This window comes from Nerophis lumbriciformis, linkage group LG09, assembly GCF_033978685.3.
Source record: "Nerophis lumbriciformis linkage group LG09, RoL_Nlum_v2.1, whole genome shotgun sequence".
NCBI classification, from domain to species: Eukaryota; Metazoa; Chordata; class Actinopteri; order Syngnathiformes; family Syngnathidae; genus Nerophis; species Nerophis lumbriciformis.
This window is the reverse complement of record NC_084556.2, coordinates 23311622-23327500: the sequence shown is the minus strand read 5'-3', so window position 1 is coordinate 23327500 and position 15879 is coordinate 23311622. Positions and strand designations below refer to the sequence as shown.

Below are 15879 nucleotides of genomic sequence, written 5' to 3'. Positions count from 1 at the left end.
CTAACCCTCTTATCAGGATACCATCCCCAGACCAACGGCCAGACGAAGCGGGTTAACCAGGACCTGGAGGCACTTCGCTGGGTATGCCATGACACCCTTTGTCTTGGTCCTCCCATCTTCCTTTGGGTGGGGTACGCTCACAATTCCCTCACCTTCTCAACCACAGGTATGTCTCCTTTAAAAGTTGCCTATGGTTACCAGCCACCTCTTTCTTTTCCCCCAGGAGTTAGAGAGCGCTATCCCTTCCGTCCGCCAGCACTCTGTCTCGTACGGCTGCCCGGAACCGTAGGCTGGTATTTACCAACCGGACAAGAAGTACGGCTGTTTTCTCAGGAATTACCATTGGCTAGCTCTTCTAGGATGCTTTCTCCCAGGTTTGTGGGGCCTTTTAAGATCACCAGAATGACCAGCCCTGCGGCGGTCAAAGTCCAGCTGCCCCATCCATCAAGCGTCATCCGGTATTTTATGTCTCCAACTTCAAGCCGGTTACCACCAGTCCGCTGTGCCCTCCTTTGACGCCTCCTCCACGCATGATTGATGGTCACCCAGCTTACACAGTGAAGGCCATTTTATACTCCAGAAAGTGGGGCAGGGGAGTTGAGTATCTGGTCGACTGGGAAGGGTACAGTCCTGAAGAGCGCTCATGGGTCTCCAGCTCATTTATCCTCGATCCATCCCTTCTGTGCAACTTCCACTCTCCGTCCTGAGAAACCAGGAAGGCCGCCAGGGGTCGCCTTACCCAGAATTTCCACTAAATGTAAAGCGGCTGCAGACCGGCATAAGCGCCCTTGCGGACTTTTTCTGTTTTTATTTACGTCAATGTGTCTGTTTCCACCGCCTGCGGAACGTCACCGACATGCCGTTGCCATTCCGCATTCCAGCGCTAAGTATACGCAGAGCTTCTATTTTTGCCGGGCGCTGCGACAAATTTGTTCAATTTTGGAAAAATGTGTTAGTGTTAGACAGGAAGTTATGCACAAACACAAAATAAAGTATCTGGTTTACTTTCAAAATAAAATACACCGTCTTCAAGAAGGATTGTAATTTACACTTTGAAAAGTCCAAATGGGCGGCGATGGACATTAAGTGAACTTGTCAAAGGTTTTCAGACTAGATTTCATCTTGTTAACACAAACGAAATATGACATGCTGATTCCGGAGGTCCAAAATTAAAGAATAATGGACAGGCATATGCCGGACAGCTAAATGGTGATATGAGGGCCTGTGACTATGGAGATGTGTTGTACATGAATGCTACTTCTGGTTGTCTCCACAAGCTGGATAGTGTGTACCACGGGGCACTGAGATTCATCACCAACTGCGCTCTCCTTACTCACCATTGCGTATTATACTCAATGGTTAACTGGACATCTTTATGTGCTCGACGCCTCAATCATTGGTATGTTTTCATCTACAAAACCATTCTGTGTATCACTCCATCTTATCTGTCTTGTCTTTTAACAAAGAAACAAAGAAGTCACAATCGTCGTTCAATGAATGTTCTGCAATTTGTCGTCCCCAAAGTAAGAACTGAACTGGGCAAGAAAGCATTTAGGTTTTCAGCACCAAAGGCTTGGAATAACCTACAATCGATTATTAAACTTCAAACCCTTGTTACATTGAATCAATCAATCAATCAATGTTTATTTATATAGCCCTAAATCACAAGTGTCTCAAAGGGCTGCACAAGCCACAACAACATCCTCGGTACAGAGCCCACATAATGAATGAGTTTAAAGCTTCTGTGAAAGGATTGTAGTCTACCTTGTCTGTATGCACATGTGTCATGTGAGCAGTGAAGCCGGTCCGCGGCCGTTTCGTATACAGTGGAAATTCAGTATTTTAGAGGGAGGGGTACTGTAATGATCTGGCAGCTCTGCTGCCGCCTGTCTGCTTTTGGTTGCAGTGCCTGGTTTCTGGGTTACAGGGTGGAGCCACGTTCGTGTTTACCTGATTACCATTTTCTTCTGATTAATTAAACCCTCCAGTCAATTCACTGGGCACAAGTAGATTCCTGATCGTTCATCATTTCAGTCGTGTACATCTCCCCTGATTTGGCTTCCCTCACGCTTCTTGTTTCCTGTGGTTTCTTCTCTGTAATGAGGTCCTACTCCGTCAAAGCCGATCGTGACACTTCCTTGGCTGATTCCCATGTGCATCCTGTTGGCTCCAGACATCTACCCATACCAGTGGCTCTGCCTGGTAGTTGTACTGACGTTTTTTCCACTCCTTTTTGAGAGTGTTTTCTTTTTCTCCCACTCCTGTTTGAGTGCGCCTTGTGTTACTAAGTTCAGTGAATTTTGGAACCTGTCTCTCTCTCTGCATTGGAGTCCTACTTCGGGTCAGCCGCCTTTAACAAATAGATTGCAAACAAAAGTCCACATTACAGGGCTATATTTTTTTTTACAAAAATTGTAACCTTGACAAAAGACATGAACCAAAAACACATGTCCACTGCAGTGGACATTTGCGTTTTGCATTACAGATTTTTTGTTTTGTTTTTTGCTGAAACTTGTAACTTTGACAAAAAATTGGAATTAAATTAAAAACAAATGCTGACTGTATGGTTTTTTTTGCATAATAGTGACAGCACTATCTGTCTACTGCAGTGGACATTTTTTGTTTTGCATAATAGGGCTATTTTATTACGAATATTATAACGCTGACAAAATCGACATAAAACACATGGTCACACTTGTGTTTTGCATGACATACTGTACATACACACATATAAATATATATATATATATATATATATATATATATATATATATATATATATATATATATATATATATATATATATATATATATATATATATCATTATCATTATTATTATTATTATTATTTTTTTACTGAAATCTGTACCAAAAGAAATAGACCTAAAACAAATGTGTACATAATAAGGCTATATTATTTCCAAAAATGTTTACTTTTACAATGTCATGGCCCGGGCGCATGCCAATATGCACTCATCCGTGCGCTTTGTTGATTGCGCCTCCAAGAGCGCACCTGCATGCGTCACACTGCAAGCAATCAGCACTGTGGTTGATGATCGCCCTGGGCTTCTTAAGCCAGTGCAGACCTGCGTTCTGCGCCAGAACGTAATCTATTGTTCGTGTACAGTAAGCTGTATTCATACTTGATGCTATCCTGCTTTCTCTGTGTTTTCCCCTACGTGTTTCATTGTGCGTTTTCCTGTGTCATGTCGTTCCTGCAACAAATCCCCGTTCCTGCGTGACAAGCAGTGCGTCTCGTCTTCCTTGTTTGTTCCCCTCTGGATTCCGGACTGCCTCCCTCGATCCTCGACACCTCGCTTTGGACACGGACTTCAGGACGCCTCTCTCCAGCCTCACGGACCTCCCGCTTGGATCACGGATCTATGAGCCTGCCCTTCCCCTTTTTGACTTGCCTCTCGCTCAACATTTATGGTAACACTCAACAGTTAATTCACACACACACACACACACACACACACACACACACGCACACACACACTTTGGATTCGTCACACTCCATTTCCTTGTTGATTAATATTATTATTGTTTGTTATTATATATATATATATATATATATATATATATATATATATATATAGTAGTATATATATAGTAAATCATAGAGTTTAACTACGCTCCCTTGTGGTCTGTGCCGTCTACTCCTCCTGTACATAACATACAAAAGACATAGACCAAAAATACTGCTCCACGATGGGGGACATGTTACATGACAGATTTTTACAGACACTTGTATTTTGACAAAATACCTGTACATAAACCCAAAAAGAACACTCACTGGAATAGGCATTTGTTTTTTTTGCATTATAGGGATAAAGCCGACTAAAAAAAGAGAGCAAAAACATACATACACCCAATGCAGTGGACATTTGTGTTTTATATCAAAGGGGTTGATTTTATTCTGAAAATCATAAGGCTGAGAAAAGAAATTGACATAAAATAAATGTCCATTGCATTGGACACTGGTTATGTGCTGTCAAATAGAGTGAAAACATCAGGGCAATATTTTTTCCCCAAAAATATTTAGTTTGACAAAAGAAATAGCCCAAAAACTAATGTCTACCGCAATGAGCTAATCACCCCGCCCCCCCCAAAAAATTGTAATGCTGACAAAATAAATTATGTCCATTAGTGGGCATTTGTGTTATACATAAAAACTATTTACTTCAATAAATTGTAACACTGACAAATAAATTCCACCAAAAGTAAATGTCCACTGCAGTGGACACTGGCGCTTAGTAGTGTATGGGAGAAAACACAGAGTACCCTCCTTTTTTATTTCCCTGAAGGTACACACAAATATGGATTTCCTGAGCTGGCTGTTGATGTGTGAGTGTATCAGTGACGCACCTTTGACTCGATGTGTGAGCATGATGGAGGGAGACCTTCCCATCTCCACATCACCTTAATATAAATCTAATGAATGCAGCTTTCAATGTCACAGCAAAATGCAGTACAGCACTCAGGTCTCCTGAGAGGGATGGGGAGCATGCGGGATGTAATGAAGGAGGAGGGGGAGAAGGGCGAAATGAGTGAAGAACACAGGGGCCAGTTAGGAGAGGGAATGACATCAGGGTTGGGTCAGGGTAAAGTAGGTGTGTTGTCATCTCTAACAGTAAGAAGTGGAGTAGGACATCAGTGGGGGATGGTGCAGGGGTAACACAGCCACAATCCCCCTGAAATCATTTTAGAAACGGAACAAAGGATTGCAGCAGTGATGAGACGTAATGCAGTGTAAGATGCTGAATCCTTGCATTTGTGGCCAGAAGTAGGCATTCTTGCAAGCATAAGTGAAGCGGCGATGAGGGTAAGCACATTTACCAGCGAGGGCGGGAGAGAGGGAGGAGAGAGAGCAGATCTCTGAGTGGGTGTGGGGGGGATTTCTGCATGCTCACAATGTGACAGGGATAGAGCGACTCCATGCTGGAGAAAGAGACAGAGGTGGAGAGGAAACACAGAGATGGAGACGGTGCACTGAGAGCTAGTTGGGAAAGATCTGCACACACACGTGAGTAAAACAATAGGTGGAGGGTGAAGGAGAGGGGAGGTTTAGGGGCTAGAGGAGGTTAGGTTGGGTGATGGGAGTCAAGAGGATGGAGCCCAGAAATAGGCTTTACAGGACGGCTCTTCATGTGCCGCAGACGTGACTCTGAGCACTAGTGGGCTGAAATTGGCTAAAAGGGGAACAAGACAGGACGGAAGGTCTGCAGCGTCTTGGTTTAGCCTCACTGGATGCAGCAAGGCAGCTGATTTATTACTAAAGGGCTTGGTGGCAGCGTGCGTGTGTGTGTTAGTGTATATGAGTGTGTGTGTGTGTTTTTTACGAGTCCTTGCACTGTAGCGCTTGGAGCTTTGGGAGAGACCATTCCTCCAGTCATAAAATGACATTCAGCAGGCAGGAGCTGTGTGTGTGCTGCTGCAGTCCTCAGTAGGAAGTGGGAGAGTGCGCTTTTAGGTGCAGAAGAGCAGAGGGTCTTGAGACAATGCAAGGACGGCCGCAGAGGAGCACTGATGGCAAGGAGGCCAGCTGAAGTATAGAAGGAGGAGCACCAAGAGGGTAAAGGGTGGAGGGAGAGAGAGGCGGCAAAGAGAGGGTGATCATGGCTGTCAAGCAGTGAGCTATAGCATATGCTGTAGTGCAGAACAGAGTGGTGCGGCAGGGGAGGACAGGCATCACTGCACAGGAGAGGAGGTGGGGTGAAGGCGAGGAGAGGGAGGAGAGGGCTGAGGGGGGTGGGGGTAGGCAATCAGTTCAGCACCTCTCCACCATTGGCAAGAGAATCATTGCACGGCAAGCCCGGGGGAAGCACAAAAGCATCACCCAAAAGGTGTAGAGGTCAACAGGGAGCCAGTGCAGCGCAGAGGTCAACGGGCAAGGGGGGGCGCGAGGAAGAAAGGTCGAGTACCCCGTTTGGTGTGACTAAACCCTGACACCTCACCATGGGAGAGTGGACCATTTTGGAGCGGCTGCTGGAGGCGGCTGTCCAGCAGCACTCTACTATGATTGGCCGGTAAGAAACTTGTTCGTCTTTCACCATATGCTTGTGCTCACACTCATCTTTCTACAGTGCATCCCCTCCCACACCTCCAGGCACAGGATTGTCCCGCTGCTGTATACTCTAACGCAGAACTCCTCAAATACTAGGGCGGTGGACTTTTAGTTAGACTTTCAGTATTAGTATATTTATTCATGCTTGAACGATGCACATGCCTCCAGGTAGGGGGCAGCAGTGCTCAACTCATAAAATAAGTACACAAAAATAGAGAGGGTGTCACAGACAAGGAAAACGATTGACGATAACTATAGCAAAACAACTAGGAAACATGAGAAAGCATACATAAGCCCTTTGGGTTTACCGTGACTAAGGGATGGGTATCAAATTTGGTACTTCAACAGGTACTGACTGAATTGTGGTGGTACCACCGGGTACCAAACGATACCTTTGTTGCACTTGACGTCATATCTGCTTGCATAAATATCGTCTCAAACACTTAGCAGGGAAACAAGCACTCAAGAAGTGGACTCAGTCGGACTGCCTCTAATGTTACAAAAAAGAAGGTGCCCAAAAGTACAGAAAGGCTCCAGATTTTTTAAATGGGCTGGTTTAATGCTAATTAACATTGGATTCCCCATAGACCTGCGACCGATTAGAATTAGTGATTTTACATGGCAAGTTACATGCACGTTACAATCAAACAGCTGTTGTGTAAAAAGTACAATACTTACAGTATACTGTAAATGTAACGGAGGTCAGCCGGTGTGGCTGGGCCATGTGTACCTTGGTAAACCTCACTCCCTGGCAACCTCAAGAGCAGCGCTGGCTATCAGGTTGATCTCTCTGGCTTTTAACTCGGTAGATAACACGTTCAGGCCGGCGACCCAGGTTCAAGTCCCGGGCAGAACAGAAAGCAGGGACTGAACCATGCGGGTTAAATAAACACTTTGTAGGGCGCAACATAAAACTAGCCTGGCACTTTCAACTCTATAGCAAAGACTACTATGGCAACACACTTTAGACTATACACTACTGCCACCGAACGTTTGGGAATTGCAACTGCATGCAAAATCTACTATAATCTGGGGTGTCAAACTGGTTATCATTGCGGGCCACATCTCAGTTATGGGTGCTGTTAGAGGGCCGCTTGCAATATTGAATATATGTAAGTACAAATGTATAATCGCCTCACTATATAATTGCACAATTGTCTACACGTTTGATAACTAAATCATAGGTCGAGGTTGACGAGTAGATATGTTCATTTTATCCACATAAAATGTTGCATGATCAGATAATATTAAAGTTAAGAAGATATGCAATTGCATGTAGTACATTTCTCTATGTCAAAATTGAAAGCTCAAATACATTTATCCATATGGATTAGGTGCTTTTATTGATACACATTCACAAGCTATCGTGGGCCAAATTAAATGATGGTGCGGGTCAGATCTGGCCCCCGGACCTTGAGTTTGACACCTGTAGACTATATAATAATTGCAAATGGGACTCAGAAGTGTAAGATAACAATATAGAATATATAACAACTGTACAACAAAGTTATCATTATCAGCTCAGTGGTAAACGTGAACAAAAATATGAGATTTCATTATTTTTAAACAATTAACATTCATCAACACACACAAAAGTACCAGGAAATGGTACCGTATCGGTTCAAAAGTGAAATGTACCCATCCCCAACCATGCCTGTATTTTTGTAATTCGGTGATTGTATGCAGAAATGGTTTGTACTGATAGACAAATACATATTATCCTGTTCTCAAATCAAAGAGGGGATAAGACAGTGAAACTGCGCTGAAGTCACCCTGTTTCCTCGCCCTTATCCTGCACACTTATACGTAGTTAGGGGATAAACTGATCATACATTATCAATAGCAGGCTTTACTGGGTATTATGGGTAGTTCAGAGAGGTTCCTGTGGTGATGCTACCTAAAAGAATAGTATTGATAGGATAAGGCTCAGACAGAAGGAGCTGGATGGTGAGAAAAAACAAACAAACAAAAAAACGAAAATGCCATTGTTTTTATTGAGCTGCATCATCTAAACGTGTCATGGTGAAGAAGGGTTTGTTGGCGAGCGGGGTCATGCCAAAATATACATGTGCAAAAACAATGTGCTGGGTGCTCTGTGTGAGGAACTTAAATTTGTACACCCAATGCTCATGATCCTCATGTCATGGAAATGTGTAAAATCTTCGTACTGTAGGTTTTATACTACTGGCTCATTCTCGCTGCATCACAAAGACAGAGATTATGGAAGCTGCATTATATCAACGCCAAAGGAAAACCTGCAAGTACGCTGACTGAGTTTAAAGATGCATTAAGTTATGGCTTCTCATCATTGGGATTTTATGACTGCAGTTTATGGGGTTTGCCACTGGGAATTAAGCTCAAACTTTCAAGTTCTGTAGCGTTTTGACTCATTTTCTTCAACGCAGTAAGTGCTGAGTCAGGGATGTAACGATAGGAACATTTCACATTGCAGTCATTGTGAGCAAAATTGTTGCGGTATTGTTAAATATACTCAACAAATACTTATACACACACACACTGAATATTTTCACCAAGTTTTATTTATTTTTTAATTAAATGAATAGACACACAGTACGGTCATCGCTGTTAATTGGTTCTGGGCATGACTGCAATTAATGAATTTTCGCAACGTAGGAATCATTAATCATAAATCAAATATTTTCATAGCCAAAGAATAAAAACTGTTTATGACCTTCTAAATTTGTTTTTCAATATTATAAGAGCCCTACAGGCATGACATAATGCCTTTAAGTGACCGTTAGACTCTTTTAATCTCATATAATAATGCTGCTTGAGGCTGAGCCAATCAGTGGCCACGATACTGAACAGCGCGCTCTGATTGGTTTGGTGTCCTCTAGTGGCCAATAATTGTAGTTTATTTAGCTTGAAAACAGTTATTTAGAGCCATTTGTTTTACTACGCTTTAAACTAAAAAACTAAACATTTTAAAAAAAATCTGTGGGACGCGGTTAAGACGCAAAATTTGAAGCGTGTTGTGGTGAGGGGGAACTGTATACTTTCTTGGCAGAAGGAACGTTAAATATCGTTCTGGTTTCTTAAGAGCCGTATTGTTTAGTTGAGTGTTTAAATATGTTTATCTTCTTCCATTTTGAGTTAGATTTGTAAAAAGTGTCATATTTCTTCATGTGTCTCAATAGAGTTAATTAAACGTGCCCAAATGAGTATCTTAGTTGCTTAGACAGTAATGCGTTCAGTATGTCGCTTCTAAATGGGGAAAGACATTGTTAGCACTTAAGTTAGCTAGCGAGCTAAAGCTAGCTTGATCCTCCATTAAATGAATCGTGTCACCGGTCTGAGTTTATCAAAGTGTGGTTATCAATCACGCTTGTAGGATGATTTCAATTTAAAAACGGTAATATTAACTGAGGGTTGTCATTGTCCCATTTATCGTTACATCCCGAGCTCTGACGAATGCTGCTTCATATCTAGCGAGCGATAAATACAACCAAGAACAAGGGCTAAAACGCCAGTGAATATTGGAATTGCGTCCAACAGGTGGCCAGCAAAAGGAGACCAAAGGGATGTCCGTGTTGCTCTGTTTCTACTGGATGTGTAAGTAGGCAACTGTTTGCTAACCTGTCAGCCATGACTACTTTGCTAAGCTAAATGCTAACTGTTGTGACTTTGTTTTGGAGTCTTTCCGCCCCCACTAGTGGTTTCAGAGGCAAGGAGGCAACTCTCAATTGGTCTGCTCCCTCTTTCAAAAGTCATAACAAATACTATAACCATGTAACGGCTCCCTTTCCTGTGCTTAATTAAGCCATTTGTTGATCATGCACTTCACTGGCTGAACATTAAAATGGTTCCCTGAGTCACTATAGTAATTAGCCTAGAAGCTGTTGCGGCTCCGTTTATAATAGTCCTTTAAGTACTTGTTTTTGTTTCGTTTCTACGACAGGCCACAAGTTTAATAACACAAAATGACACAAACAGGGCTAAGTGTTAATGTGAAATGGGGAAATAATCCAGAAGGTAGTTGATGCCCTCTGGACATGAACATCCCGCCTGTGCTAAATAGAGTGATACACTCGGTAAATGTGTTTTGCTTTCTTTCAGACTGTGTTTGTCCTGTAAGCCGCTCAAGCGAGCCCCTGGGCATTAGATGTAACATTAGAGCTTTCCGATGAGGTTTTCCGACATCTTTCCCGCTTGCCGATGCAGTTTGAGCCCAGAAACATTGTCTGTGGTGTCTCGGTGTGCACATTTGTAGGCTGCAGGGTCTGGGATATTTTCTCCTGGTTAATTGCAAAGGCGATTTGGATTGTTATTTTTTTTTATTGTAGGGAGGGCCCAGGCTTAGCTATCATAAAATTGTGACCTGGTTGAATGTTTTAATTTCATCTGTAAGCAGGTGTTCTTCAGTGCATTCAAGTACTAAGCCCACACTGAAAATTAAAAGAAAAACAAAAATACTAGAATAAAGTGGTAATCACTTACAGAGCCATAATTTAATTTGGAGAAAAAAAAGTTGCAATATGATCAGAATTAAGTGATAATATTGAATGTTTACACGAATGAAGTCGTCTTTTATGAGAGTAAAGTTGTAGCATTGTCAAGGAAATTATTTTGTGACGTACATACATATGTAATTGTAAATGCTAACTAAACCGCAGAGGTCAAGGGGTTGTTTCAAACCAAAAATATTAGGGCACTCAAAAATAACAAGTTAAAGATGCTGTTTGCAACTTCCTCACAGTAACATTTTTCAAAGCAAAAAATATAACAAGAACAGCGTATGTTACCATTAGTGGTTTAACAGAACATATTTGTTTGACAATTCTCTATATGTTTCATAATTATAAAGTTTATGTAGCAACATTTTTTACGGACACGAGTAAAATGATTGGAGTTTACGGCTGTCACTCACCCGGCCACTTCAACACGCAAAGAGCGCGTGCACACATACAAAAGCAGTCCAAGAGAAGCAACATTTTGCAGTCATGCTGTTGTTGTGATAGAATGTACATTCAATGACAGCTAACGCTAGCTATCCAAATTATTATTATTAGCTAACACCTAAAGCGCGTGCATGTGTTACGTACGCACGTACGTAATTATGTCATTGCGTACGAGGAGAGCAGAATGTGTGTAAAATATATTGGAAAGTTGGCGCCCCCTAGGCATCTGTGTAAATATTGCAAACAGCCCTTTTAACTTGTGATTAATCACCAAAAAATATTGTATTAATCATGTATATACTCAGTTTAATCACACAGTTTATTTTGACTGTACATGCTCCTTTACCTTAAACGCAGATGGTTACCTAGAAGACAATGCAAGTTTTTATATGGTCAATGATTAGATCAATGCATATGGAAATTTATAAAAAAATGTAATATAATAATAAATGATATGCTGACTGGTGTGCTCGCTGGCAAATTTCACTCCAAAATACTCCCTGATTGTACTCTAGATTAAACTGTTACACATTTTTTAGCAAATAGATGTAGTGCATTCAAGTAAAACATTAAAAAAACTACATGACAGTTTGACGATAAAATTGCATTTGTGTCCAAATATAGTTTTTTTAAAATAAATTAATTCAAAGTATGCAAGCGTGTAATAACGTATGATGTATCATGATTAATCATTTGACAGCCCTACTTACCATTTGTGGTTTAACTGAAGATGTTTTTAATGTGTTTATATTTTCCACATTTACTTATTGTATTGAATAAAATTTGCTCATCGGTCCGAAAAATTGTTTGACGTTCAGTCTTGTCACTAACCGCCGTCTTGTCCACACGTACATGCAAAATCGTGATGGCTAACGTTAGCTACCAGAAGTGCTATCGTTGGCTAACAACAGCACAAGCAAATGCGCGCAGTTACGTCATTACATGGTAAGAGGGCAGGATGTACAACTTAAAAAGCAATGAAAAGTTAGCACTCTAGGCATCTGCGTAAATGTTGCAAACAGCCCCTTTAATTGGAGGCAGGCAATTTTCGTTCAAAAATTGTATAAATGTTAAAAGTCATATACTGTACACAATGGTTTGAAGTGCTTGCGAAAGTGGAAAGGGAAGATGGATCTCTTGACCACATGGCCATTTTTGAAAAAGTATATTGTACAACAAATGTATAATAGCGGTAATGGTTTCTTTGTAAACAACAGTTCAGCATGAGTTTCACACAAATAGCTGAGTTTTTAGCGGTAAACACATACCGGTATTTAGGATGCTACATCAAATGCAGCTATTGCCGTCTTGTGGCTTTGTTAAAAACGAATCCAGGAGGTTGCCTACAGCCACAGCTGTTGATACCTGAGTTATTTGCTTTTGTAGACCAAGCATGCAGCAGTTAAATTGAATAAAAGTCTTAATTGGAGTAATATTACCATTAAGAAAAATGTCAGAATTTGAAATGGTTGTAAATTTGCGAGAATAAAACAATAGGAGAGTCAGTATGGGCAGTTGAATGCCACAATACAGCAAAGAAAATAGACCGCAAATAGGTTCTTATGAAGATATAATAAGAGTATAGAGTTAGTGTGGGAATTTTGACATTCGATTGTTTTAATAATGACTTTATTCCAATAAAATGACCAATGTCTCAATAAAATATGACTTTATTATCATAATGTTGCAACTTTTTCCTCAGTTTTCTTTTATTTTCCGTGTGGCCCAAATACAGCAAAACCACTTTGTTAGGGCTAGTCCACTAAGCATGTGTTTGCATGGTCAGATAATAAATCGCCATTATTTTGTGGGAATGTACCAGCAAGTTGGAGAATTGTTCACCCTCTGGCACAGTCTTATGCTGCACAGGTGCCTCCTAGATTGGATCCACTCCACACCATTAAGAGTGCATGGAGTCCAAATTTTGTTGCACTGACCTCTACGGGTTGAAAGGTTCAAGTTTGTTGCACCACTGATCACAGCCAACACGCCAGTTGGGTGTGGTCAGGTGTGGTCTGTTGTTGCGCACGTGCTAACGCAACCAACTGTGGTTGATCACAGTTGTGCATCCTGAAGTGCATTTTCACACCTTAGCATGCGGCAACTGGCATCAGAAATAGAATTGTGTAGCTTTTGAGAAACACATGTGCATGTCTGCAGTTGGGAGTTCGAAGCCTGCTTTTCAAAATCACGTTGGCTGATGGTGTCCTTGGCTTTTATAACTGTGGTTGCATGTCAGTCATCTGTTTGACCGTTCTCCTGCAATTTAAAGAAGATATTCCAACCATGACACTGTCTATTCCAGCTATAATAGGAATTATTCTAAAATGCAGACTTTAAGCTAACTGTTGATCTGGCATTAGGTGGTTGATTAGCTAGGAAGCTAGAAATATAAGCTAGGAATAGAAAGTCGAGTTTGCTTGATTATAGTCTTTCAAACAGATACATTGAGATTTGCTTCAATGCCTCAGGTGGCCTGCATACAGTAACCAGTGTATTTACAATTTCAAACCCGGTCTCATCTTGCACAATATGTACATGATTACCCAATGAATACATTTACATGCATTCTCCTTGTGTAGCATTAAACACTATTTCATAATTTAACTATAGCCCATAAAGCGCATCAGCACACTAAAGACTTTTTTCTCTTAAAACAGACTTTTAATAGTGGGTTTCAACGTGTAGCTCTACCCTTTATATAAAATGACCTTACCAACGGGGTCAAATTGAGTCAATTTAAAGCATATTATATTCTACGTACTTTTTAAATTGAAAAACAAATATTGTATTGATTTTTTACTCGTTTTTTTTTTACCACACAGACTTAAAAATAGACAATAGATGGAATTAAAAGCACATAATGAGAGCTCACTTTCAAATTACTGTACTGTTTTAATTACTTATAAATAAAAATAGTAATAGTTATAACTAGATGATGTCTTGTAGAAATTGTGTGTGAATGCTCTAATGTTGAAGCTGAACTGAAATGCAGATGGAATGTAAATCGAATGTAAGAATAGTTTGAATGTTGAAACAGTTTGAATGTTGACATTGTTCAAGTGTTGAAATGGTGTAAAATTTGAAATGGTTTAATTGTTAAAGAGCTAACGCTTAAATGAAATTTGAGTGGAATGTAGAAATGGTGTGAATGTTGAAATAGTTTAAAGGTTAAAAATATTTTGAGAGATGAAGAGCAGAAGCTATTCTGAAATGTATTATGAATGTTGAAATGCTAACTGTTGGTATAGTTAATTTAAGCATACCACAATAGGTTACAAAGTAACAGACTCAATACATATTTGCTGTAAATATATCCCATTACCTAAAATGCTGGCATACAGAGTTATCATTTTAACAGGGGAACAGCTGTCATACTTCTAACATGGCGACAAGTAACCAAATCTGTAATTAAAATGTCCAAAATTAGTTAGAATGCTAGCATGCTAACATTTTATGTTAACTTTAGCAACGGAATAGCTAATATAAGTCTAAGATGGCGACAAGTAACAAAATCCATGTTTATCATGTTAAAAATGATAAAACGTGCTAAAATGCTAACATAACACATTAGCATGCTAACATTAGCATGGTAACATTAGCAAGGTAACAGGGAAACAGCGAGCATACTTCTTAGATGTTTCCAAGTAACCAAATCCATGTTTAGTAGGATAAAACATAACAAATTAGCTGTGCTAACATTAGAACAGTTTGCATACTTTCAAGATGGCACCATGCAATAAAATTAATGAGCTGAATGAACTGGTGTTAGAACTAATTGAATCGGTCAAGAAATGTGGGAATTGTGAACTTGGAAAAATGTCCCATTCATTTCAATCGAAATTTCCTGGTAATTTGGGAGAATCGGGAAAAGTAGGATTTTTTTGTAAAATGATAATGGCACATGTGTCCTGAATGAGCTGAATTGGTTGGTGTTGGAATCGTTTGAATCTGTTGAGAAATGTGGAGCTGTGAAAAATGCCCCATTTATTTATATGGGAATGTCCTTAGGAAAAGTGGGAATTTTTTGAAATGTGATAAATGGCATGAATGTCTTGAACGAGCTTAAAAGGTTGGTGTTAGAATTGTTTGAATCAGTTGGGAAATGTGTTAGTAGTGACAATTTAATTTTGAGAACAAGTGTTGCAGAATTCCAGTAATTCCATAATTTCCTGAAAAAAACTGAATTTGGTTTAGAACGTGGGAGAGTGTTCATTTAAATTTGCAAGATGTGTTGTGTTGAAGGTGGAATAATTTGATTCGGTTGATAAATATAGGAATTGTGGAACTTTGAAAAATATCCCATTCATTTCAATAGGAATTTCCCAGAAATTTGGTAATTTGGGGAAAAGTGGAATAAAAAAAAAGAAAAAGAAAAGATGAATAGCTTCAATGTTCTGAATGTGCTGAATTGGTTGATGTTGGAATTGTTTGAATCAGTAGAGAAATGTAGTAAACATTTCTATTTGAGAAATGATATTATGGAATTCCTGGAATTTTGGGAAAACCAAGAATTTTTACAGTTAAAAAAAAAAGAAGAAAAAGTGTCCTGATTAAGAGGAATGTTTTGACGGTGGAACGGTTGAAATGGTTTTAAAAATGTGGAAGGAGTAGTTGAAAGAAACAAGAGTGGATATAGGGCTTGAAAAACTGGGAATTTTGGGAATTTGAACTTGGAAATGGGTTGAAGGTGGAATGGTTTGAATCAGTTGAAAAATGTGGAAATTCATTTTGAATGGGAAAAATGCTTTAGAGCATTCACACAATTACAGAAAATAAACACCACCTTGCTTATTTTAGTCCACAAGTTGCAAACATTCTTCATGTATATTTCACACTTATGTTTGTTTATCTTAAAGGTGCCATATGTGATAATTTGGCCAGAAATGGTAC

At 40.0% G+C, this 15879-nt stretch overlaps 1 protein-coding gene across 2 annotated transcripts in view; it reads left to right on the top strand.

Annotated features, from left to right (window-relative positions):
- The first annotated feature begins 4899 nt into the window (after window positions 1-4899).
- Window positions 4900-15879, top strand: part of LOC133607496 (gap junction delta-2 protein-like) — a 49682-nt gene continuing 38702 nt past the window's right edge. Inside the window, exons 1-2 of one of the 2 annotated variants that reach the window (XM_061962173.2) lie at window positions 4900-6029; window positions 9584-9640. In XM_061962173.2, coding sequence (XP_061818157.1) covers window positions 5959-6029; window positions 9584-9640 — 128 coding nt within the window. In that variant the 5' untranslated portion in view covers window positions 4900-5958. The remainder of the gene's footprint in view (window positions 6030-9583; window positions 9641-15879) is intronic. The other variant, XM_061962175.2, reaches the window with a different exon arrangement.